The sequence below is a fragment of the Anser anser genome (assembly GCF_964211835.1).
Source record: "Anser anser genome assembly, chromosome: 2".
NCBI classification, from domain to species: Eukaryota; Metazoa; Chordata; class Aves; order Anseriformes; family Anatidae; genus Anser; species Anser anser.
Genome location: NC_139721.1, coordinates 26,217,897 through 26,245,333, shown reverse-complemented (window position 1 = coordinate 26,245,333; position 27,437 = coordinate 26,217,897). Strand labels below are relative to the sequence as shown.

Below are 27,437 nucleotides of genomic sequence, written 5' to 3'. Positions count from 1 at the left end.
CCAATCAATAATGCCTGAAACTTCAACACCGCCTAAGTGAGCTAACACTCATTATGTGCCTACATTTTCCTTTTACCTTTTTCATTCCTGTTTCATGAGAGCACAATCTACTAAATATTTACAGCACTTATTTTTGGAGCTGACAAATTGTCAAGCGTCTTTAATGCTGTATGTGCACATACTGTATGTACACAAAGCACACTCCATGCACATAACAGTAATAATACAAAAAAACAGCATCCTGGGATAGTTAAGGTTGTCACCTGTGTAACACGGTTTGGAAAAAAATGGCTAAAATAATAGATAAAGCTCAGGCTCCATGTAAAGCTACGAGATTAACTAATTCTTTGATTTTCTGGATAAAAACAAAAATAACTCGTTATGACAAAACAAAATGGCAAATTAAAAAATAAGCATTTTATTTTGCTTTGAGGTATTTTAACCCTTCCTATGAAACACATAACAACTTGAAAATGGAAGCATAACTTCAAATGAAAAAAAGAAGAAAAACATAAATTTTGAGCCAAAAGTTTGGGTTTTGTGCATGCTTTTCCTTCCTCAAACTCAATCCAACTCCATAGGCAAAGTTTTTCTGATTAATTTAATCAAAATTCTAAAAAATTCTGAAAAAAATATTACTGGTCATTTTTATAACTACTTGTTCCCCATCCACAAGCCCCACCATGAGAAACTGAGTACACCACAAGGAATACACCACAGGCGGACTACTGACAGCCTTTCACACACCATTTACATCACCATGGACCCAACTATTTATAAACATCTGAAATCACATTTCTGTATGACGGGAGGATATTGTTGCATTTACTTATGCTGGAAACTCTGGCAATGACCTGCCTCTGATCCAATGATACCAAGGCTTCCAATGGCTTGTAAAAGGATGAGTAGCGTTAGTCTGTACAGAAAATGTCTATTTATTTTGTTTTCACTCATATTTGTTGCTATCTTAGGTTTTAAAAGTCAGTTTATGTTTCTGTGTGGTGAGGGTTTGCCTGTTTGTTTGGGCGGGGATAAAGAAGAGCAGGAGAAAAAGCAAGGAAAACTGCCTAGTGAAAGGCTGATTTAGTGCTGTCTAACTCAATCTGTCTTCTGTCAAACGTGAACTTAACCATGAATATGTCTCATAAGTCATCTCTTTCCCTCAAGTTCTAAAGTTATACCAAAAAAAATATAATCTTGCTATCTTAAGAGACAGTTTGCAGTACAACTTGAGTCATTCCTTGCTTCTTTTTTCCATAACCTTCCCTAGAAAAAGTTTGCATTGAAAAAATAGGAGAACCACAGGAATACGCATTTTCCCTCAGGGACTATCTGAGGTGCCTGCGCTGACAAATGAGCAATTAACACTCCCCCCCACTCCTTGATGTTCTATGCAAGGCCTGCAGGAGGGGTACAGCTGCACAGCAGCTCATGTGTGGCTGCCGCTGCTGGAGTCCCTGTGTCCATCTCAATTCCACCCACACACCTCTCGGGGGCTCTGCAGCCAGTACGGAATTTGTGCCGGTGAAATGCCTGCTACCCGAGATAAATCAATCCTCATCCAGCTGTAGGCTGATTTTTTATTTTTTTTTTTATCTTGGTGACACAAGAGATGTTTGCAAGAAGAAGCGAAGCATTGCTAACACTAATTTTTGCTCCAGCTGCTATTGCAAATAGTTGTGGAGGGGTTTCAGGCACTAGAACATCCATATGTTACTGGGTTAGAGAGTACTGTGCGTCCCTAGTACAAAAATGTTAATTTTGTGTGCTCTGCTAGCTGGTGTTTGCATGAATCACTGACTCGTGGAGCGAGCGCGCATCCAGTTGTGTGTTCAGCCAGCACGCTGCTTCCTCACTAAGGCATCTGTTTGCTGCTGCTCTGTCTGTCCTCGGAGGCTACTGCAGCAGAGCAGAAATCTTACCTGAAACATTGTGAATGTATTTTCCATGCTAGAAAGTAGTTGCTTATAAACAACACACCTAAAGAAGTTTCATCTGTATAAAGTTTTCTGATGATTTAATAGGAGCTGAACATTTATTTCAAATTACCATCCTTGCTCCTCTCCATAGTCCATGTGATGTCTCTCTTCTCTGAATGAAGTTCAACGTACATTTATGAACAAGCAGATTAGCTACAAATGAAAAACTACCTGCTCAACATTGTAAAAAAATAAAATAACAATAAACTTTACAAACAGCCTGGGTTGAATTTAACCGCTGAAAAGCACGAGATTCCGCAATGCTTGTGTTTGGCTTACAGCTAATAAAGAAGGAATTGAATTATAATTTCTGGAAATATAACAGAAGCCAAGTATTGGAATAGTTTGTTAAAAGCTAAGACCAGAATACATCTGTAGTATTGCAGCATTGCACTTACACTTTTTTTTTTTCTTTTTATCTGCCTGAAAGGACTTAAAGCTTGAGCCATTTGAAGAAGAAGTTTTGGAAGAAAATGCAAGATCTGTAAGTGTTCTTCAAGATAATAAACGTTTGATTTTCAATGCCAGGTATTAACATGACAATCTCAACTTATCTCTGTTGAAAAAGAATCCATTTTAGTCAGCAGAATACATTGTGTAAGAGGCAACACAATAAAATTTAAAATACCCATGCAAAAATCTTATACTGTTTTTTATATTATTTTCAGAGAATACACTCAGACAAAAACTCAGCTTCTGTTAAAAGGAAAAAGGCATCATTGGCAAGATTTATCAGATTTGGCAAAAGAGTCTATGAGGTTTTAGTTTCTCTGCTCCTGATCATCTAACACTACGTACATATTTCAGATACAGTACAGTCTCCCTTCCTGCCAAATCTGACATAGGAAACCTTATCAAGAAAGACGGGAGAGCATCCAGCATAAAGCAATAAACACAAAGTCCCAGAGTGACTGAGGCCGGCAGGGCCCTCTGGAGCCACCCGGTGCCACCCGTGCCCAAGCAGGGACACCCAGAGCAGGGTGCCCAGCACCACGTCCAGGCGGCTTCTGAAGGGCTCCAAGGAGAAGACCCCACAACTTTGTAACTCTGTGATAAAATAAAGAATTTTATGGATCATCTATTTTATTTTTTCAAATGCATTTGATTTGCATTTTGTTAGGTTCAAAGCCCTGAATATAGGAGCGCTAATGTATTTGAATATTTTTGAGATTTCAGAACCAAAAGAGATTATACAATATTGTTAGACAGGTTGCTTGTGAAATCCGTGAGACAACAGTATTGAAAATCAAAGCAGAAACGAGTCAAAATGTGTGCAAAAGGTCAAGATGTGCTAATTAGGAAGCACATGGACTTTCTTTACATACTTCATTAGTAAAGTTGACAAGCTTCAGTGGCTGAATCAGTGTGTAAACTACTTACGACAGCCAAATAATAATCACACTAGTTCAAAATAAATAGGTCTTGTGTACTGCCTAGTGTTTATGAAGATTATTCCTTTTTACAGAAAGGTGGAGAAAGAAAACCTCTCTATTCATCATCTGGCACGAGCTACCTTAGGCATATTATTCAGTCAGAGGTCTGAAATGTAAAAGGCTACAAGAGCACCTCAATGAAACATCTCACTGCATCCAGTTCAGGTTATGGGAATTTGTTATCTTATACTTCACACCTGCCTGTGTACAGATTCATCCACACGTTGACCTTTTTACTGGATATCCCAAAGATCAGCGTTTGCTTTGCACTCTTCCAACCCTGGCACCCAGGGTTCAGACAACTCTCAATTTTTCTAGGGTGGACACTTATTTGGGATGTTTCTTTTCTTTGTCTAGGTGTAAAAGCCACTCCCACAAGCAATTCTCCTTCTCTATTTTAGAGCTAAAACAGGGAATGCAAACGTCAAAGGAACTTCTGTGGGTTCTCTTCGATGATCCCATTTTCTGTTGTTTTACACTAGACTTTTCATTTAAAGTATAGGGAGTTCATAGGACGATATGGCAATATTTTTATTTTTATTTATTTTATTTTTTTTTGCACCAGCACATAATGATTGTTCAACGTCAAATGTCCGTAGTAGAAGAGGAAATCGAGGAGTTCCGTCTTGCTCTGAAGCAGTACGTGGAGTCTGCCTCTGCTCAGGGCGGCTGCTTGCAGTAAGTACAATGCTATTGTCCTGGGGCCAAACACAGGTATATAATCTATTTTCTTGAATAACCTCTAAGCGGAGACGGATTATTAATGAAGAACCTGTAGTATCTTCTTTTCTGGCTGGTTATGCATGTGTATTAAGATAGAACTTTTCAAAGACACCAAAAAATCAGAAAGAGATGTCAAAGTAGATGTGTGAACTATCAGCAGTCGCACAAAATCCAATGAATGTAATAAAAATTGAATCTTGGTGTGAAAAAAATGCATTCCCGCTTCCATGCACAACCCCCCTGCCAACGCCATACAGGATACCCCAAATATACTACAAAATTTTTAAAGGCTCTGCAGGTCACCCGTTCACAGCTTCTGGAAGCTCCTAGGGTGTTCGCATTTACTGGAAAACTCATTTGCCATCCAGCATTTGTGCTCACCTGGTAAGCGAGCAACGTAGCAACTTGCTTGCCACTTCTTTGCTTGGAAGCTTTGAAAATCTTTCCCTTAAGTTGTCATTAAAAATAAAGTAAAATAAAAAATCATTCGTAATAAAGAATGAAAAAAAAAATAAAAAAGCAAAATTTTCATTAAAACAAAGTGTATTTTTGCTTTGTTCCTTTAAGAATGAACTAAGACATTAGAACTGAGTTAAGAATAAGTTTCAGTGACTCACCACTGTACTGAATTTCTAAATTTAACAGACTTGAGAAAGCTACTAACATACACATTACCACTATGTGTACCACTATGACTATGTAGACCACTATGAAATAGATATTTTTATAGTGTGTACACAATATGGTTCCTATATATTCAAAGGCTTCAGCGGCTGCCTGCCACATCCCTAATTTATGAGCCTTATTGCTACAAGATCATCACACTTACGGTGATCATATCAGTAGTGTTCATACAAACCAGAAAAAGAAAAGTAACCTGGAAGAACAAATGTTTTCCTTCTGAACATCCAACAAAACGCTGCAGTAATGCAGACCTGTCAGGGACAGAGCTTACACCACTTCAGAATGCAACTTAACAAACGATGGCAAAAACTTAACTTTCCTTCCTACGTTTACAGGCAGTTGGTAAGTCTGCAATGCCACCTACCGGATGGTTTTCAGTTTATGCCTTTGACATGATTTTTTTTTCCCCAACAGTTCTTGATAATTTTTGATATTTTACAATGTACTTTTGCATATAGCAGGAGAAATCTAGTCAGTCCTATAAACTCATTACCTATTATGGTGCTAAACGTAATCAGAGACCAGTTTTCAAGCACATCAGTAGCAAGATCAGAGAAATCTCGGGTACTCAGAGAAATACATATGTATGCTTTTTGTGCTATACAGCTAAACACCACTTTGAGTACCCAACTGCATAATTACCCTACACGTTACGAAGCTGATATGCTCAGGATAATAAGCAGGATGATTCTGTGTAGAGGATGAGAAGTATTTCATGGGTCACCTTTTACTCATGATAAATAACCTGAATAGCATAAAAACAAGTAAATAATAGCAAGAGTTATTATTTTCAAAGCTTATCTTCCAAAGACATCGACCTGTCTTTATGCTCTGCTGCTATTTGCTTCCAAAGCACCTAGGGTACCTCTCACAGAACAGGGCAGACTTTTCATGAAGTAAATCCTCAGTGACGGAGCACAAGTCACTCTGTAAACATCCTTGAGCTGTTCTCTATGTGCAACGTGCTGTATTAGTTGATTTGCTTTGAACCACAGTAGTCTGATTAATTTTCTGTATTACTGATTGGCATTGCTTCGGATAAATGACACTAACTAATGGAGCAATATGAAAAATGAGCTTCATAAATGAGTCCATCATAAAAGTTACTGGGATTAAAAGTTAATAAATAAAAAGCCATGAAAGCACCCTTTAAAATCTCATAGCTTTTTTTTAAAAAAAAAAAAAAAAAGCTCAGATAATTTGCAGTTTTCTTCTCAAAATTCATGCAATGTTCAATTGTTGTTTTGTTGTTGTTTTCTTTCAAAAATCCCTGTATTTGATTCATACTCTTAAGGCATGTGGGAAAAGATGCATATGTGCAATAGCTCTGTTACACTTGACTCAATCCGTTCTGCCCTCCATTTCTTAGTGTTTCCATACAGAAACTTCCAAATGATTCCCGCTTCATTGTCTATGAGTTCTGGGAGAACAGCAATGCCTGGAATAGGTAAGTTGTGTGGGTTTTGTTTCGTTTGGTTTGGTTTAGAGGGAGAGAGAAGGTTTTGAAGGTTAGAGAGCAATTGTGTAAAAGAACTGAATATGAATTAACTACTGCTAATCAATCTCTTGCTAAATATATAATACTTCAGGAAAAAAAAAAAGGAAAAAAAACTTTAATTTCTATTATACTGTAGGTCATAGACAAAAACAGCAGAGAGACGCAGCCAGTTCCAGACTGAAAAAGTCTGAAAGTGTATAGAGAAAGGTACAGCATCACATGGGTAGTAGCTGATCAGAGACGAGTAGGGAAACAACTTCAGCATAGTTCAGTGGTGATAACGCAGGATGCAACGGGGGCCAACGAAGGAGAGAGGAGGTGCATCACCACCCTGCAACACACGTGAGCATGTGAGCAGTCATGGGGAGCTCTGCCAAGGTCTCCCAAACCCACAGCACAAAATCTCATCAGACAGATTCCCAAAATGTCTCTTTGGGGCCTGAAGGATTAAGTTGTGGTGATCTAAAATCTTACCAGCTGATTTCTAGCCTGCAGCAGGCAGATAGCTAAGAAAATGAGCGGAGACAAAAAGATTTTCCATAACTAATATTAAAAATAAAAAACAACCCTAAGGTCCTAAATCTGTAGGCAGAAACTGTTCTGAAAGCAGATGGAGAAGCCTTAGTATCTTCCCTTCTGAGCACAGCCAGGCAGGTAAGTTTACTGTCAGAAAGACCGAAGAACTCCAGTAACACAGGTCAACACATTTGGAATAAGGACTGCTATACTGGGTCACAACCAAGAGGTGAGCATTAGAGTAACAGTTAACAGTACAGAAAAAAATACGTATTTAACATAACATGCAAGAATGACATATTCTTGCATTATCTATAAGATGGTCTCCTCTCCCACTGTCGTCACTGTCTAAGTTTTGAAACACAAAACCTCTCTTATGGCATGAATTGTAACCAATCTGGTGCGCATATTTAGTCCATTAAAACTTGATATATTCTCATTTTTACAATGATTTAGCCACCTTCAAACGAATTACAGCAAGACATTCCAGAGAAGTAACGTGGACTTCTTGGAAACTCCAGAGCTCATTACAACAATGCTAGTCCCTGGTAAATACCGTTTTTTCACAATATTTTATTTATTGTATATGAAGAGTTCTGTTATATTAGTGTGTTCCTTGTGCACGTCTACTGCATAATAGTACCCTTAGTTAGCTCTGCTTTTGTAAAATATGGAAGAGAAAGGGACTCCAAATGTTTTTTTTTAATTATTATTATTATTATTTTAAGTGGAGAGACAAAATGCAAGAGCAAGAATAAAACCCACAATGTTTTATTTCATACAGTGCAAAGTATTACAATTGCACATTCTATTTAAGAAAACATCTAGAATATCCAATACTATTTGTGAATAGTAAATAGACCCAATTAAAGATTTTCAGGCAAAAAAATGTCTCCTGATAAAGACTCAGTTTAATTGTATTTACAATGATAGAAGGGAGCCTTAGTTGTTAATAATTGATACTTAGTAACCAATTTACTGTACATTTTTCCTGCTATCATAAAGCATGGTGAGAAAAACAGAACAAAACAAAAGGAACAGAAAAAAAACCACCTAATTTGGAAAAGCAGGGTGCTAAAGATTCCAGATTATTATTTCTAATGCAAACCAATGAGCACACAGCATCTTCCTTTTCAGAGAGATGATAGCTAAGAGACACAGTGCAGGGCCCTGATTTCCAATATGTCTGACTACAGCCTAAATTGAAAATAATAAAAATCCACATAATTAAAAATAAAAATACCTAGTCCTATACCTGAGGCTCCCTTAAATATATATATTAAAAAAAAAAAAAAAAAAAGGCAGACAATAAATTTTCAGAATTCATGAGCCTGCAGTTATGTCAGGGATTCCTGCAGTACTAAGGGGTTGCACTTAATGAACCAAGAATCCCTTCAAATCTTATGTCTTAGTGGAAAATTGCTGGATTTAAGAGAAACTTGGCTGTAGGAAAAAATGCAGCACTTTCCTACATCTTTGTGTCCAAGAACCAGACTGGGTATGACCAGGAGTGGTTTGCTTACCGCTAGGGAAAATACGATTAATACAAAATAAAATGTAACCACCATTTATAAATGACTAAATACAGGAGTGTCTGAAATTGGATTCAAAACGCTCCTTAGAGCATCCCCCCTGCCCGCTAAGAAGGATTTCGGTCCCCAGCTCTGCATCCTGCCAGTTGCCATAGAAACGCCATCTCCCAACCTTGGCTCCTTACGGGGTGGTGCAGCGCAGAGTGATGTGCTCACGGCTGTTTTCACAGTTTTGTAGATTATCTATAATGTAGAAGTCTCTGTGGATATCTGTAGGATATTTTTGTTTGTTTGTTTGGTGGTTGTGCTGGCTTGTTTGTTTGTTGTGTGTTTTTTTGGGGGGGGGGAAGTATTTCCCATACATGAGCTATACAAAACATATTTGTATGTGACAGTCAGAATGTGTTTGTGAAGCAACAAATGCTGGCTGCAATGCTACAGGTGGGTTTTATGGAAGAGTTTTAGACACAGTAAACCGGTATCATCGTAAAATCAGGAAGAAAAAACAAAGCAATCTGTTCAATGAGTACATAGATAGACTATTCTACAAACAGATTTACTCTAGGTCAGATGCAACTATGCCTTTTCACACATCTGGGTAAGTAAGAACTGATCCAGTTCTATATCAGAATCTGAATCTGACTCAACAAAAGCTACAACCTGAGTCTTCACTCCTCTGATTAATCCTAATGAATACTTACCTGGCTAAGAATGACTCAGGAAGACGTGTGCTTTCAGGACTATTAGATCCTAAAGGAAATTTGCTTACTATCAGTTAATAGAAACCATGACCTATTATAATCACCTGCACACCTGTTAATTGACCAAGTCGCTTCAGGCCAATCTATTCTTCCCCTGTATGGAGAGGTTTTGTCCCTGAAAGTATACAGTTTTCATAGCGTTGCATATATAATGAACATTTCTTTAAACCAGCAGCAACATATACATTATAGCTATTTAGGATTTTTACTTGAGGTAGAAAAAGAAATACTGCTTATGGAAACAAATAAATGAACTCTTCTCCCTTTCAGCATCGTGGTGGGTCCTCAACAACAACTAGAAGCTGTGGCTCCAAGTAATGTCGTGTTGTGTTTTTCATTACAATAACATCAATTTAGCAGTATACAGGTGTGCTAGGTTAGAGATTTATCATGTGATACTGCTCAATATTATGGATGCGATCTTTTCCATTTTAAAATGGGGAGAATAACATGTTTATTGCCTTCTGTTGCTGTGGCTAGTTCAGTGAAATAATGCATTGTAAAAGCTTAAATAAGACAACTATGCTAAACTGTTTACGGTGTACATTTAGTCCAGACAAGCTATCACAGAAAAGTGCATCTTGATTGGCGTGACCAAGTATTTGTGAATACTTTCAGTCTTATATTAATAAACAATTGTTACTTAATGATGTTGTTTTCTCCTTTTACAGAAGAAACAGGCATAAACTTGAACACATATTTTCATAAATGCCTGATGCTTCAGAGAAGCTGTAAGTCATTAATTAGGAGAATAAACGTAGGGACAACTTTCTGTGTTAATACAGAACTTCACTCATTCGGGAAATTTACTGCCTGATACAAACCAAGGCAATGCCATTTTCTCTTAACAGCCCCTATTGCCCCTGTTCTCTCCCCTTCCTCGCAAGAGCAAATGTGTGCCTGTCTGCCAGGCTGCTTTGGATCTGCAGACGTAATGTGTCACAGCTGATGTGCTTTGAACCTAATGTCTTGAGCATTCAGCAAATCCTTCTGTTAGATCAGCTCCTAACACTAGCATTTCACTGAGAAGTCATTAGAGAAACTGCTACTACAGCATACACAACCACAATCCTGGAAGCAGAAATGTTTTCTTCCCTAACGAGACTTGCTGTTGTCCCTTTGTACCTGTCACTTCTTACTTTTCCTTCCTGGGCAGGGTGGCGTGTGTACTGCTCAGATGCCAATCTCACACCTCCGCGACAGGTTGGCAAGCTCTACACACTAAAAGACCACTCTCTCCACTCATCTAGCAGTCCCTGGTTACAAACAGTACCCAAAAATAACTCGAAAGTCACATTCAATAAAATATCTTCTTCCCTGTAGTGTTTCTCCATTTTTGTTTCACCTCAGATATCATGCTGACACATGCAATTAAAACTCGGGAACTTAGACTAAAAACAAGCAATCTTCATTGCACTATGGTTCTGTAATCTAGAAGCTGTGGACTGGACTGAGCCCAAAATTCAGAAAGGTGTCACACTTAGGTACTTGCATGTAACCAAGGCATCTTATCAGTGGTGTTCTGAGTTAAAAATGATTGCCTAAACAAAAGCATCTCGTGCACGAGGTTGGGAATCCCACCTTGCCTCCAGCTCTTAGCTGAGAAGGACACAAGTTTCCTATAGGCTGTGTGTCATTTACTCCAGCCCCATGGTGCTCCTTCAGCTATTCTACAAGACTCACAAGGCATAGATGTCTGCCTTTAGGCAACTGAATCAAACCCTTGGGCAACAAAGTCAATGCAGCCTGGTTCTCTGAGCAAACGTGGGTGTCAGAGAGTGATGGCTACACACTTAAACTTAAGTGTGCGCATTTGATCCAAATTTCAGCTTTAAATCTTACAGCATCGCAGCAAAAGTAAATGTTTCTGAGTCCAAAGCTTTCCCATACTGAATTAGTATCAGCTGCAGCTTTCTTTTCCATCACTGGTTGCTTTAATGACACAGACACTCTTACGTACAGAGATACTATGTGATCCAACAACAGATTTGCTTATCCTGAAAAGGCACCCCAATAGCCGCATTACACTCTGAAATGACAGATCATTGATGAGTTTAAATCTTTCTCCTCTGTAGCAAAGTAAAATTAAAACTACTCATTTTCCTGAAGGTCTGGCTGACTTATATACTATGCCATAATGTCAGCCCAGTGTACTGCATGGTTTCTTGTCACTACTGATCTAGCAACAAAGGAAATGCAGCGATGTCTAATACTGCTGCAAGCTTATTTGTTAAGTGAAAACTAACACGGTACAGTCAGGTTTGTCATGGTTTTACTTTTCTGTTGTAAGAAATTATCTCCTTGGAGCTTCGTGTCAAACAGGTGCTAGAAGAGAGAAAGACATTCAAGTAGGCCACAAGTCCTCCTAATAGAAAGTCTCCATTTGCTTGCTAACACTCAAATGAATCATTCACAAGAACAAGTTTGAAAAGTTTCTGTCATTTAAGAGTTTTGAGAGAGCAACAGACAGAAATTGCCTTCAACGCATACTGGGGAAAAAGACCCACAGGACTACAAAAAACTACCAGTGATTAAAAACAAACAAACAATCATTCTTTGTAACATTGCTTACCCTATCAGGTTTACCTGATAGGTTCTGGTAGCAGCGGTGCTGCAGGGGTGGCCTCTGTGAGCAGAGCCCAGCAGCTGCCCCAGGTCAGATCAGAGCCAGCTCAAGACGGCTCCAAAATGGACCTGCTGCTGGCCAGAGCCAAACCAAACCAGGGAGTGATGCTGCTTGGGCCTCTGGGAGAGAAGATTGAAGAAAGGGGGAAAAAACAAAAACAAAAAAACTGCTGTGCAACAGCAGAGGGAGGCCCCTGGTGGAGCAGGCTGTCCCCCTGCAGCCCACGGGTCCCACACGGAGCAGATCTCCACGCTGCAGCCCGTGGAGGAGCCCCCGGTGGAGCAGGTGGATGTGGCCTGGAGGAGGCTGCGGCCCATGGAGAGCCCCCGCAGGAGCAGGCCCCGGGCCGGAGCTGCAGCCCGTGGAGAGGAGCCCACGCAGGAGCAGGGGTCTGGGGGGAGCTGCCGCCCGTGGGGGACCCGTGCTGGAGCAGTTTGCTCCTGGGGGATGGACCCCGTGGTACGGAGCCGTGTGGGAGCAGTTCTTGAAGAGCTGCTGCCTGTGGGCAGCCCCCGCAGGCTCAGTTCGGGCAGGACGGCATCCCGTGGGAGGGACCCCACGGGGAGCAGGGGCAGAGAGGGACCGTGAAGGAGCAGCGGAGATGAAGCGTCAGGGACTGACCGCAGCCCCCGTTCCCCATTCCCCTGTGCCACCTGCTCGTGGGGAAGACGTAGAAGAGGGCGAATGGGGGGGAAGTTGTTTTGAAATTGCTTTTACTTCTCACTGTTCTAGTATGCTATCAATACATAGTAAATTACATTAATCTTCCTATGCTCTTTTGCCTGTGACAATAATTGGTGAGTCATCTCCCTGCCCTTATCTCAACCAACGAGCTTTTTTTCATTATATTTCCTATCCTTGTCCTTTTGAGGAGGTGGAGTGAAAGCAGTGTGGTGGAGCTCAGCTACCTGCTGGTATTAAACCAGCACACTTGCAAACAATACACAAACAGAATATACTTGCAAGCTTATTTTAATTAACAATTCCTGCTAAATATATTTATATATAATTAAAAAAAAAAACTAGTTTATTACCTAAATTCCATAGTTTTAGGAAAAAATCAAGGGTCTATCAAAGTCAACTCGAAAGTTTTCTGCACTCTTGCAGTTAATATCCAACATAGTCTGATTTAGCTTCCATTTGCCACTGAAGTTTAAAAATTGCCTTCACCACCCAAAGTATGTTACTGCAGGTCTGAATGCAGGTTTTGAAGATGACTACATTTGCACAAAATAACAATTATTGATGCTTGTTAACTGAAAGGTGCTGTAAAGAAATAAACTAGTGCTTTCACTTTTAAATACTATTCTAATTGAACAAAAATATGTTCTGGTATGCACTTTACTGACACAAGTGATGAAAACCTGTCTTGTTCCTCAATGGTACCCATTGCTTCCTCTTTGAAAAGTCAAGAACACTGGGCAATTATTTACAACGAGCTTCAAGAAACACAATGCTTAGACAGTTCCCCTGTTCTGACCTGTGGTAAGAAGAGTTCTCATTTTAGGTAAACTCTTAGCAACAAGATACTGTGTACCTTGAAAGACTGTGTGCATCCACAGAATAGTAAGGCATGTCCTCTGTCAAGAGGGAGATTTCAAGTGAAGAGTGAAAGCAAGTGAAGTTCTGACAAAAAAAAAAAAGAAAGAAAGCTACATATCCTAACACATATGAGATATAACGCAGTATTTGTTGTTCCATTATTACTGGTAAGAAAGGAAGTCAAGAGCAAGCAAGAAGCCTCAGTCAAGTACTGGTTTAAAGTTTATGGTCAGACAAACCATATAGCCGCATAACACAAATGCAGAAAAAAAAATTCTGTCGCACCAAATTGTAAAATAATTTATTTTCACTGCAACTGTATTACCATCTCAGGTACTACAAAGTAGTTTGCCTTTTAGAGCATTCTGGGAATTACAGATAGGAACAGGCATTTCCACAGATTTTGTAAGGTCCCCTTTTCATCTCTAGGCACCTTTAAGAATCTTGAATTTCTACATTGTATGCAGCTCCTTCACTGACAAGATTTCTCATCTTCCAAACTACCTGTCACTTCTTGCATACGTCAACAAGAGGGTTGCTGTTTTCCTGCAAGACAAACAAACCCTCAAGTTACTTCAGCAATAAGAGATCATTTCAGCCAAGTTTCCATGAGTCGACTTTCATAAGCCTTTTCTACCCCATGTACATTTAACAACTTGGTATTTTTCAGATTAATTCATAGAATGGCTTAGATTGGAAAGGATCTTAAAGATCACCTAATTCCAACTTCCCTGCCACGGGCAGGAACACCTCCCACTAGATCAGGTTGCCCAGGGCCCCATCCAGCCTGGCCACGAACAATTCCAGGGGTGGGGCATTCAAACTGTTCTACTTCCATTAGCAGTGGAGACTTGATCTGAAATCTTCCTGGCATAATTTGTCAACACAGTAATGTCAATACAGCTCAGATGCTGAGCTATGTACATGTAGGGCTGATCCTATTTCTCAAAAAAAGACAGTGCCTTTAGGGACAAACGCAACCCACAGGTAACAAACTGTAACAACACATCTCCCTTGTAAAAGTCACTCTAGGAAGCTTCCTCCATCTGTAATTATGGCCTTCACTTATAAATGGGCATATACTTCAGTCACGACCTCAGAGCCAAAAGTTTTAAGATGGGTAAAAGCCATTTAACTATTCAATTCAGCAGGAAACTCTTGATAGCCACGGGCTCCTGAAATACAAGCTACTGACATGCTGCAGTATTGCATGTTTTTCATCAGGTACTCGGAGGGCTCCTTCTGCCCCTTTTAAACATTTTTTTAATTTATACATGCATCTCATCGATCCCTCTGGTTTCTATGTAGAAAAATGGGTGCTGTGGGATTAATCAACACTAGGGAATTTTCGCATGTAATGACAGGGTCTGCTGCATGAAGGAAACTCAAGTGAAGAGGGCCAAAGACGGATAATGAAATAATTGAACACCATTTACTGTTCAGCTTAAGTAAATTGTCTTGCAGTGCACTCCTTTACAGGATGTCCTTAAAATCAGTCTGTATCTCTCCTATCCTTCTAGAAATCACAAATGCTATGAGTAAGATTTTATTTTTTTTAAACTAATGGGAACTTAAAAATACAAATATTTAGACTTAGACATTCTGTAAGATCTAAAGTGAGAGACAGCTTTCACACAGCTTTCTTTTGCATGAGAAGGAGCCTGAAATCACTGACTAAATTCCTTCACTTTACTGGCTAAAATAGTTTTGAATTTATCTTTACTTCTTCAATTCCAGGTACTTTCTCAGATTACGTGGTCGAGAAGTATGAAATGCTTTTCTCCCATTCATACATTTTAAGAAGCCATAAGAAAAATCTTTAACAGGCTCAATCTGTTTATGGGATATTGGGCTCTGAGTATTCTTATTTGAGATAAATCCCCTCTTGGATAGAAAAATTGCTTATTCAGTGTCACTGTTTTAAGGGGGTCTTCACACCAATGATTCCCACACTCTGATCAGACCAAAGTCTCTTCTATTTCCATGCTGAAAAATCAATTTTGTATTTCATGAAAGTCTTATCACTGTTTATCAATAGAAGCAGTCGACACAGAAGAGGAAATAATGCAGTTCTTTGCCTGTCCCATAAAATGTTTGCTTATTTTTTTCTTCTAATTTTGAAACGTGTTTTATTACTCCTCATTTTTAAAGTTCAGCGTGCACCTTTTCACACTAACCTCTGAAACCTGCAAGTAGGATCTATTAGCTGACAGACGTACTGGTTTTGGCTGGGAGAGAGTCAACTTTCTTCATAGTAGCTGGTACAGTGCTGGTTTGGATTTGTGACCAAACACATTTAACGCACGTGGTTGTTAAAGCTATTGCTGAGCAATGCTTACACACTGTCATGGCCCTCTGTTTTTCACCCTGCCACCCCACAAGTATGCTGAGGGCGCACAAGAAGTTGGCAGAGGGCTCATCCAGCACAAGAGCCCCAACCTGGCCAAAGGGATATTCCCTACCATATGATGTCACGTTCAGCAAGGCTGGTAGGAGAGGGGCACAGGTACATGGACGGACACATTCAGAGCGATGGCGTCTGTCTTCCTAAATAACCATTATGCATGAAGAAGCCCTTTCCTGGAAATAGCTAAACATCTGCCTGCTGATGGGAAGTAGTGAATAAATTCTTTGTTTTGTTTGTGCTCGCAGCTTTGGCTTTACATAGCAAACTGCCTTTATCTCAACCCATGAATTTTCTCACTTTTTCCCTTCCAATTCTTTTGCCCTTCCCATTTCACTGGGAAGCAGTGAGCAAGCAGCTGTGCGATGTTTTACTGCCAACTGGTGTTTAACTCACAACAGGCAGAGTAAAGGTATTCCTCAAATAAGTTCAGCTTCTGTTCTGTTCAGGTTCTTATACCTGGATTCCCATACAGAACAACTTCACATCCCCAAGTACTTCAAAATTTTTAATAGAAAGTGACTAGTTGGGTAGGGCACATGCATCAAAAAATTATTTCAGTATATGGCAACAGGAATTCTAACAAGATTTATTTAATGCCTAGACCACTTCCTTAAATGAAATTGAAGGGGGAAAAAGAAAATTCTGACCCAGACTAGTGACACTGTATACAATGTACATAGGAAAACTGTACAACAAACACCCACAAAAAATAAAATACTTTACAAGGAGAACAATTACCGGTATGTGCTATGTCAGGCAAAAGGAGGGAAAAAAAAGACAAAATGTAGCTGCAATAGCAACTGCCTTGACACCTAAAGTCTTAACATTGTACATGGAGACCACCAGAAACCAGGATCTGAAGACGACTTGGCTGTTTCAGAATAAAAGAAAAGGACCAACTAAAGAAAGACAGTATCAATATTTCTACATATCAATATTTCTAATAACTACAAGTTGAAAAGAGTTTTCTATTAAAATAGCACATCAAAATTATAAAAACAGGATAATGAAAAAACGTTTATACAGAATGTCATAAATGCTTATTACCATGTCACTTTGGCTTCCTGTTCATCTACCCATAGCTTGTGCTGAAGACACCAAGAATGATACCTAAGTGATACACTTCATGCTGTTACGTAACAAAATCCAGGCTAATAATGGTTTATAATTTACATCCCCATTTGCAGCAGAGTAGAATCAGAGAACGCAGTTATTTTTATCTGTATGATAAACTGGCATATGCAGGTGGGGCTTACACGCATACAACACAACGCAGAGTAAAAAGTTTAAAAGCAGACCTTGCAAACAGTAAGATAAGACTTAATAAGATAAGAAATGGCTAGTGAAAACCTCCACGACTGTTTTTTCATAACTTCATTTAACTGGAAAAACACACTTACTGGTTTTTCAAGTACAATTGGATGATCTGGCAGAAACTCTGGCTTCTTCTGAGAGAGTGAAACACTTGACAGCTCCAGAAGGAAATCTCTGCTGTATTTGATCCTTTCTGTGAATACATAATTAAGTTCAATGTTGATGTTTAATGCATTCAAGTTTGGAATTCAGATAACTGATCTGGCTTTTTATTAAAAGGGTGGAAATGCTGTATGCATGTAAAAATCAGTACTAAAAGCAGTATTAATTTAAGTCTGACACTGGACATCTGTAGTAAATTACAGAGCATCTCACTCTTAATTCTATTAAATTGCCTTAGTTAATCAGGAGGACTACTCCAAGCTAATAAAGGTTTGTTGCTTTAATACAAATGAACAAAAAAAAGTGAACCCAATTTTATGCTACAGACAGACTCCCTATAGCTTGTTATAATTAACCACAAGTTGGCCTTTAAGCCCTAGAAGACAATCTCCATAAGTCTCTTTGTAACTTACACCAAAGTGGCCAATGTTTCTGTGAGACACGTAAAAAAAAACGAGTCACTCTCTTCTTGGAGCTTTTACATGGTTGTCTTTCAACAACTAAAAAAAAAATATGAAATCTGCCATACATAAACTGGCAAACAAATTTGTACCAGTGAAATAGTTCTGAGAGTTTTACAGACTCAACAACAGTTAAGGGCTTTGCTTAGAATGAGCATGTTAGAACTCGAGTCTGTAGCACTATCTCTAGCACAGCCTCAGGTATATCTACCCATGGTCCATTTTTTAAGCAGATACTCTTTAAAAAGAGCAGAAAAAGAAAGAAATGAGGCAAGAAATGGACAAACTTCACTTCTTGTCCTAGGTGACAACTATAGGTACAGCTAAGATGTAAAACTCTGTAAAAATTGAGTTCCAGTGGAAATTACACACTGTGATGCAGGAGAGGGGAAAAAAAAAAAAAGAAAAAAGAAATGAGGAGACATTTATAGGCAGTAGCTGAACAAGACGACCTCTAAAGTTGTGTTACGCTGAAAGAATGGATGACAATTAACAAAAGATTGAAAAAGTGATGGCTTATAAAGACCAGGATCTGATGAGAAACAAATTAAGATTTTGTAAAACAAAATAGTCTCTACACACAAGCAAAATCAACAGGAAAGGATCAGAAAGCCTGCACCAACAGACAGAAGTTGCAAAGTCCAGCACAGAACTGTACGGTCTCGGGTACCACAATATAAGAATATAAAGCTATTAAAGAGCATCCAAAGGAGGGCTACAAAGATGGTGAAAGTTCTGGAGGCGAAGATTTAAGAAGAGCAGCTGAGGTCCCTTGGTTTGCTCAGCCCAGAGCAGAGCAGGCTGAGGGGAGGCCTCACGGCGGCCTGCAGCTCCCTCACGAGGGGAGCGGAGGGGCAGGCGCTGAGCTCTGCTCTCTGGGGACAGTGACAGGAGTTGGGCTCGATGATCCTGGTGGGTCACTTCCAACCTGGGATAATTTATGATTTTATGATTCCATGATTCAAGTTAGATCTAAAGAGCAGGTAATGTTATTTACCAGGATCAAAAGAAATAACTTTACCTTCAAGTCAGGAACACACATCAGTGGAGAATTACAGTTCAAGAACCTGGTTGACAATAAACTCAGACTGAGGAAATACAAGAAAGACTCAGTAAAATTTAACGTAATTCTTTAAATTCTTAAGAGCAACAGAACAAACTAAGTCTCCGGGTTGAAGGATTGTAGATTACAGGTGACGAATTTAGATGCCTGTTTATGTGCATACATTCACAGAAAAAATTATCTCAGTGAATTGATGACCTAATATGGATCACTATCTCAGTTCCTGTGGTATGTTTAAGAATGAAGAATTAAGCAGCAAATGGTGCAGAGGACAGCTGTGAGAATAATTTTGGAATCTAAGAATATTACTTAATGTAAAAAAAAAGTAAATGTTTGGCTTTATCCTACCAAACCGTGACCAAGAAAAAAAAATATATGTTTTATGACTACTGAATGACAAGCAGTACAGAAAGAAAAGAGTCACTCTGAAAGCAAGAGGAACAAACCTTAAGGACAGTGTTGACAAAAGAACAAACTCGAAGGGACTAAATCATGGAAGAAAGTGATTTCTAGCCATCAGAATATTAGTACTTCAGAAGCACTGCAGTAAGAGCAGGAAGAAGCCAAACTCTTAAATTCTTAAATTACCTGCATGCAATAATCTTAAAGATTGTATGCCATGACTGCTGCAACAGCAGAGGACTGACCCCCTGCAAGGTCAGAGGATGCAGATCAGGCCTGTACTTCCACACACACAAGCAACTTATACAAAACCAGGACTTGCATGAAAAAATGTTTACACTCAATTTTTACAAGACAGGAACTCACAAAACATTGCCCAGACACATCTTTATACACAAGCAAGTCTACCAGTGGAGGGTTCCCACCTCAGTTATGGCCAAGTTTTACACTTACTCTGGAATGTCACATGAAAAACAGTCAAGTTTCATAACATTCACATATTGTGGTATAGAAGGAAGACAAACTCTCAAATCCGAAAAAAATAATATGCAGCAAAGTTCCTTTATCTTCCACCCAGAAAATACAAATCTGACAATGATCTGCTTGCAATATTTTACCTTTTTTTGTCTCTAACTCATGCTGGTTTGGTTGACGAGGCATCGTATTTTGAGTTAAGATCTTCATTTCAGTCATTTCAGATAACTAAAACAGGAAAGAAAAAGTTATGTAAACTTTTTTTTTTTTTTGAATATATTTCACAAACAAGTTACGAAGCTTGTTGTTGAAGATATTAAAATGAGGATATATGTTTCTGGGTTTCTTAGTTAAAAGAAGTTATAGCAGAGTTTTAGCATTCTAATATTTTTTTTCTTTTACAAGCTGCCAAGATCTTAGACCTTTTACACTTTCTGTGAACATTAAAAAAAAAAAAAAAAAGAAAAAAAAGGAGGATTCAGGTGTTGTTGTTTTGTTTGTTTTGTTTTACTTTTCATAATTTCATAACTATCCTCTTTATGGAAACAGACTTGCACAAATTAAACCATGGTCAGAACTGTAGTTATTAATAACAGCCAATGGATGAAAGATGACGGTCTTGTCCATACACAGAAAAGAACTGTAAATAGGAATAGTGTTAATGTAAAATGCCTGAGAGGTTTCACGTGAACCCGTAGGACATTTGTTACTATTGGTTACACACAAATAAGGACACACACATTCTTTCACATTCTCTCCAACACCTACATTTGTCAAAAGCAAATCTCATTTTCTGGACAGAGATAACAGTCAACATTTGTGCCTTAACTGCACTACCTAGCTTTCACGGTGTGCTGACTGCAGTGCAGTCAGAGACTAGGAATTGTGAAATGGCAAAATATTTCTAGCATATCAGCTTATCACCACTCTACTCATACTCCCATTTCTGTGGTTGACAGTTATCTTTTCCTGATTTGTCTAAAATTTCTGGGGGAAAAAAAAAACACATCTGAAACATCTAGGAATTTCAGATGAATAAGTTAATAGAGAGACATACTGCTAATTCTAACTGATTTGTAATATTCAACCAGTCTTGGCAAGTCTTAGATATTAAGAAGCTCCTTCCCAAGTACAATAAAGGAAAGAGTATTAATACATTCTCAAGGAATGTGTTAATACAAGAAAAAAGCATGCATAATTAACAACAATGCGTGAGACGTCACCACAACAAATTTGTATTTCTTCCTGCACCACGCTCCCCTCACATCACTCTGCCAACTGCTTTATAATATCGAGATTTATAGTATTTTTGGTTTTCAACCCAAAACTTAAATATTTGAGTATCACTCACAAGAACACTCCCAAACATGTTCTCATCTGAAATACATCTCTGAAGAATGGAATTCATCTATAAAGAATACCCCTTGAGCAGTGCATGTCTTTCTGAAGCTCAGCATCATTTTAAAACGGTATTTAAGGAGTAGCAAGTTAGAACTGATACTGACTGTTGGAGGCTTTTCAAGCCTTTTTTTCCTCTACCTCCAGTAGATATGAGGTAGTGGACTCAACACTCTCCAGATCTTTTCTTTAAAAATTATTTGCATACCATAAAGGAATAAAAAGAATTCTTTGCTTTATTCACTGTACAAGATCCAGAAGAAGTCCCATCCAGATGCTCAGACACTGCCACCCACTGAACATCAGTTTGTCTGATAAAACTGTACGAAAGCAAAAGGCAGTTTCACAGCTAGTATCTGTTGCAAGCAGCACCCGTAGAGAAGGCCCAAACTTCTATACTACATGCACTGTGACACATGAATACCTGGACATTTACCACAGGCTACAAGTCTCAACTAAATTTTTTTGTTGTTAAATTTAAATCAGTTCATTCACAGTTACCTGTTCTGACTACTCATAAATTGAGTACAGAACAGCGTGGAAACTACCAGTTTTATTCTGTTAATCCTCGTAAAGCAGAAAAATTGCTAACGTCTTACTAATAAAATGTCTTCTGTACTAGAAAACTGACTGGAAATTGCCTAGAATCAAGGCTAATACCTTCTACACAAGCACTGTCACTGTGCTCATTATCAGCAGTAGATCTTCTCTATTTTTCTAGCTCATTATCAGCAGTAGATCTTCTCTATTTTTCTAGGCTATAATAAGTTCCTTGGATGGCATAATTCACTATTCTTTAGATTACTCAGAGTTAATGTTAACCTTTCTGATGTGCCATAATGATGTGGTTTTTTTGTTTGTTTGTTTTCCTGGCAGGTATCTAAACAGCTTTAAGCATTCACATAAAATACCCCTGAGTAAAGCAGCTTGGGGAATTCTGTCGCCATATTCTTCCTAGTTCCTTCACTGCTTCAGGTACCTCATTTGTCAGAGCTGGCTTATTTTATTTCTACAGTTTATTTTTCTAAAATCTATCAATGTTAGCGGCAAATACAATCTGCTTTGTTTTTTACTTCATGTTTCACCAAGCCTTCCAAAGCTAACCTAATTTTCCTGTATGCTACTCTACGCCAACTTGAATATTTATTCTTTGATATTTAGCAGGTCAGTACTACTTAAGACCATTTAGTAATATGAAGTGTTACATCAACGTATTCCTGCTTTGTACCTTGCGGTGTGCTCCTTTATCTTGTGCAAAAGGAAATGCACTGGGGGAAGGGTGAAAAGGGATAAAGAAAATTAAAGATTTATGACTGCACAGTCAGAGCACTACTACTATCCTGCCAAAGAGGCAGTAAGATTTAAACCAGCTTTAATACAATTATAATTTTGAAGAACAGGTTCTTGAAGTGAAATATGTATTTTGCTCTAGGAATGGGAATCACATCTCACCATACCAGCAGCCAAAGAGCAAATGCATAACAACATACAGCTTTCTCAGATGATCACTGATGTTTTTTAAAACACAGGAGAATGTTTGGCAAGACACCAATTTGCATGCAATCATGCTTTAATGGGTCATCAGATTCAGGTCTTGGTATCTTCAGAACTGGCTACTACACAGTCCTTTCTAAGAAAAATACTCTGTGAGGCTGCTATGCCAGCCTCTAGGCTAGTGCTGCCTGTCAACTAAAAGCAACAAGTTCACAGAGTACTTACTAATCAGCTAGTATTTGGAAGTACCTACAAAACAGCTGACAGTGAGCATTATTTAAAAGCCTTCTCAGTATCTTATGCTGGAGAAAAGGCTAAAATTAAAGAACAAAAAAAACTCTACCATCATCAAAGAAATGCAATATGTAGCTACATGTAGCCAAATACTAATGAAACTGAAATTCAGTACTACTGCACTGCAGCCCCCAGGACTATTCTAAATGTTTGTTCTCCTACATCCACACTGCTCAAGAGACAAGTATAACTGTTCATTTCCCTCCCTGTGATCAAAGATAAATATGTAGCAGTAGTAATTGTAGAGTTCATAGGATAGGCTGCCAACACCTTAACACACACCCCAGAAAAAAGGAAAGAAAAGAGAAAGTCAAAGGCAGATTCCAGAAGCTTCATACAATACATAAAAGGACAATAGGATTATTAAACTCACACTAAAACAAAAGATGAAGGAACAGATACTTGGCGTTACCAAAAAAAAAATAAATTCAAAACTTCCAGTATGTTCTGAGGGACATTCAAAGCAGAATCAACAGAAAATCAAATTCAGACTATAGAACTTTAAGCACTGCAGGTGGAATACTATGAACTTCAGCTTGCAGAAAACAGCTACAACAAATTTCATGTTTGAAAGACATTTTGTAAGATGCCTAAAACCAAGTATTTGGCGGCAGTAAAGCACTAGAGCTCTTCTGTTTTTTGAATGCTAAACCCATTTACAGCCCAGTCCGGCACAGCCAACGAAACTGAACTTAGAACACACACACAATTTAAATACCTAGTTTTCTGAGTTTGCTGCCTCAAATTGATTTCTGCCTGTGCTAACTCATATGTACATATATTTCTAGTACTGTTTTTTACACAGAGTGAAGAAAGACTGAATCTGTGTACTTTAAAAGAGCTCTCTCTTAAATTCAGTGAAGATGAAACAAAAGCCACACAGACTTTCAAAAGACTCTTACATAAGTAATTTGTAAGATGTATTTTTTAGGTACTACACAAATATCGAGGCACTCCTCAAAGCCTCAGTTCTTTGTAAACACTTCTAATGATTTTAGTTTATAACATACAGATTCAAGGACATTGCTAGTTGGGGAAATACCCCGTCCTTTTCATTTGCTGACATAAAGGATCAGCTGACCTCCAATTTATGGTACTCCAGAACAGACTCTTTCATCAACTTCATCATTTAGTATTTACTCAGTACTCACCCAGTCAACCTTACTCTGCAAACATACTTGACTGTTGCTAGGTAACTCAGTCTGAAACTCGAAAGTAATTGTTGATGCTGGTGAAGATAAAAGAAAACATTAAGATAAAAATACTCTAACTAGACTCTACATTATTTTTGTGATACCTGCCAGCAGAACGTTACTGAAACCCAACTGCAAAGCGATTATACAGGCATCTATTCACAAGTTAAAAGCTCTGTGAACATCGTAATAGAACTTTCCATTTCTTCCATGAACTTGAACACAAAGTAAGTTTATGATGTCACAGCTTCTGTCCACATCAGCAATGCTGGCATTGTTTCTCTAGCTACCAAAGATTTCTAACTTAGTAATAGCTGTAATGAATAATATCAAAGAGGCATAAACAGAGAATTAAAAAAAATATATATAATACATACATCTTATATAAATACCACGTGGTCTTTATCAGAAAAAAAAAACTTGTATGAAGGCTAGATAACAATGGTATGGTGCAGTACTTTGTATTTGCAATAGAATTAAACAATCCATTTGTTAACTTACGTGTATTTATTGTTTTCAACAGTAGGAGTCAACTAACCCAAGAAATCTAAATCTAATAGGTAAGACTGACTGAGCTTCCTGAAGTATCCTAGAAATTCAGATGCCAAACTATAAGAGTAACACCAAGAAGAGTTCTGCATAAACCTGATGTAGTTTAAAATCAGATTTTATCACAGAGGTGATGTAGTGAGACCAACACAGAGCACAACAGTTATGCATCACTGTAGTGTGAACAAAGCAATAAAAATAATTAAATAAATAAATAAAAAAGACAAGAAACCTTACACACCCTTCTTATTTCCTTAAATAAGAGTTTTGGCTTTGTGAGTTACTCACCTTGTTTTGAAGGCAAATGACGCACAGGTCGTGCTGGCTGAAGGGATTTACCAACAAACCTTTTAGCTCCCTTTAGCATTTTGAAGCGTCACACTTTAAAAAAGCAGCAGAAATCAACACAAAGTATTCAGCTTCACATATGGATGTTAAGTTAGAAGAATAGTCTATCATTTGTTAGTCACATGTGACAAGAGCATATACTATTTATTAAACAATCAGTCAGGAAAGAAAAGCAAGTCCTAACAGAATCTTTCTTAGATGACAAAGTAAGTTGGATAAAATTTGCAAAGACATAATCAGACATTTCCCTTATTTTTCCCTCCGACTGAGCTGCCCTAGCTGCTTCTCAATAAGATTTTTTGTAGGTATGGCAGAAGGAGATGGGGATACATGATGGAAACAAAGGCATTTTCTAACAGTTACCTTAATCAAAACGGGGGTAAATTAATTAGCACTGGTCTTCCCCTTACAGTCTGCTGGCTGTATGTTCTTTATATGTACATACATGTACTTCCATAATTGTTTTTTATTGTCTGGTTTAGTTAAATTAATACAGATTTGCATCTTCCCACTAAATTTTACGGCTACAGAAACACCAAAAGCCACTGAAGTTCGCCACTGTAAATAAATGGCTACTCATAACTAGTGCTTAGTCCTTCTCCTTGCCACTGAAACAACAACCAGCACAATAGTAACAATACTGAAATTCATTTTTTTTCAAAGACTTTATAACACAAAGGAAGAATTGCAAAAACAACAACAAAAAAGATTCAAAGGAAACTATAAAGTTCAAGAATGGAAACTACAGAGATATTATCCAATTCTGATATGGAACAAGATAAAAGTTAGGTTATTTAAAATATGAATCAGTCAGTGTTCCCTCTCATTTCATATGGTCTCTGCATTATAAAAAAAAACAAATAAATAAATAAACTGTTCATTTAGTACGTTACAATCTTTTGAACACTGAACTTTTACTATTTTCAAGTGAGTTTTCCAACATAAACAATTTGAATCCAGATCTAGCAAACCAACTGTCAGTTACTATCTGAATTAAAATAGTCAAACTGAAACGAGGGGAAAAAAAAAAAAAAAAACAGATCTGATTCCCTGTTTTCCCTACCTTCTCAACTTAAAAAAGAAGGGCTTGAAAGCTGTAGTCAAAGCAACAAGGAAAATTCCTGCAGGTGAATGAACTGAGACTACTGACCTGGAAGATAAATTTCATTTTCTCCAGATTAGGAACGCTTATTTAAACTACATTTATACTAGAGACTACATTTCCACATAAAGCAATACAGTAATATTTGCTGCATCAGAAGATGAAAAAAATACAAGCTTTCCTCCATATCCTGGTTGTAAATGACATGCATACACTTTTTCAGAACAGCAAAAAACGTGTAAGAGGCTGGGTAGCTTCTCCAATGAAGGAAACCTGTATTTTTTCAGCTTTCTCCTGTAGATAGAAACAAGATGACTTGTAGTGATGACAAAACAACACAATTCTCCTCCTCCCCCTCATCTCTGCTCCCAGATTTCAAAGAGGACTATGTCTAGGAAGCCACATACTCCCAAAGCAGGCAAAGAAGAAAAAAAATGAGAGAAGTAAGTTTGGGAAAGGGTGAAATCCATTACGGTATTGAAATAGTTCCACATCCTCCTTTTTAAGTCCTTTCAGTAGAAGGAGGAGGCTAGATGAGCTCTCAACAAATCATCTAGCCTGATCTGGATTTACAGAATATCACAGTAATTATCCTAGTAATACAATATCTTAATAAAATCAAGAAAGTGGTGAAAAAATAGCTTTAGTAGCTGAGAAACAAACTGCCTCCAGGAGAGGCCATCACTACAGGGGCACCTGCTGCAGCCCCAGGCCTTCCCCTTGCTAAGCCCACATTGCTTCTCAAAAGTTTATTTTTTTTTTCACCTCCTGAGAGGAAGGCCCAGCAGCGAGGAAGCCCTCTGCAGAAGCAGTAAGGTCTGGCAGGATTTCTGTGTGATTATTTTTTGAGCATCTGAGGAAGCTGGGCATTCTCAGCAACGAGCTCACTAGGACTCCACAGGGACAGTATGGGTCAATGGTTCCCTGAAAGAGCACTAATACAACTCTTATAAAAAAGTCCCCCAAGCCCCGAGGTGGGCACACGAGTACAGAACAGAGATCACCCCCCTTGCCCAGAGGGGCTCCCTGTTTCAGCCTGACCCCACAGCCCCCCGAGATCCACGCTGTCACCCACCATCGCAGCACCACCTCAGCCTGCCCCAGCCTAGCCCAGCCGCCATCCCCCTCCCCGGCTCCCCTTCGGGCCGCGGACCCCAGGGGGTGCCCAGCCGGGCTGTGGCCGCCCCCCGGAGCGGCTCCCCTCGCCCCTCGCCTCAGGCAGCTCCCCTGGCCCCACGGCGCTCCCTCGGGGCGGCGGCTGTGCCACAGCCGGGGGCGGGGTCGCCGCCGGCCGTTGAACGGTGGCCCGAGGCCGGTCAGGGGGCAAGGCTCCGGCCTCGGGTGGGAGGGAGGGGGGGGTGTGCTCCCCAGCCTGGCTTCTGGCCAGGTTGCCGTGGTGGCCATAAAAAGCAAGGTTTGGGGTCAGTCGGTGTCTGGGTGTGGCTGAACAGAAAGGGTTTCTTCACATGGTGCTGCCTTGGT

The 27,437-nt window shown here is 38.9% G+C and overlaps 2 protein-coding genes across 14 annotated transcripts in view; one reads left to right on the top strand and one right to left on the bottom strand.

Annotated features, from left to right (window-relative positions):
• NECAB1 (N-terminal EF-hand calcium binding protein 1) overlaps positions 1-27,437 on the top strand; it is an 82,713-nt gene that overhangs the window by 51,560 nt on the left and 3,716 nt on the right. For 2 of the 8 annotated variants that reach the window (XM_083824802.1, XM_083824797.1), the window contains 5 exons: positions 2,410-2,463; positions 3,978-4,090; positions 6,189-6,266; positions 7,290-7,381; positions 9,397-9,769. In XM_083824802.1, the coding sequence (XP_083680928.1) occupies positions 2,410-2,463; positions 3,978-4,090; positions 6,189-6,266; positions 7,290-7,381; positions 9,397-9,425 (366 nt within the window). In that variant the 3' untranslated portion in view covers positions 9,426-9,769. The other 6 variants (XM_083824800.1, XM_083824801.1, XM_083824798.1 and 3 more) reach the window with 4 other exon arrangements.
• On the bottom strand, positions 13,434-27,232 carry LOC310894557 (uncharacterized protein C8orf88). 6 transcript variants are annotated; one of them, XM_083824804.1, is made up of 7 exons: positions 27,169-27,232; positions 25,917-26,003; positions 24,794-24,886; positions 23,915-23,991; positions 19,721-19,805; positions 17,102-17,208; positions 13,434-13,840 (listed from the first exon to the last, which is right to left on the bottom strand). In XM_083824804.1, the coding sequence occupies exons 3-7, from the start codon at positions 24,870-24,872 to the stop codon at positions 13,802-13,804; spliced, it is 387 nt and encodes a 128-aa protein (XP_083680930.1). In that variant the 5' UTR covers positions 24,873-24,886; positions 25,917-26,003; positions 27,169-27,232; the 3' UTR covers positions 13,434-13,801. The 6 variants fall into 6 exon arrangements, with proteins under 6 accessions (XP_083680930.1, XP_083680934.1, XP_083680933.1 ...); XM_083824808.1 differs by having other exon boundaries at positions 25,917-26,007; positions 27,187-27,225; XM_083824807.1 differs by lacking the exon at positions 27,169-27,232 and adding an exon at positions 27,031-27,135.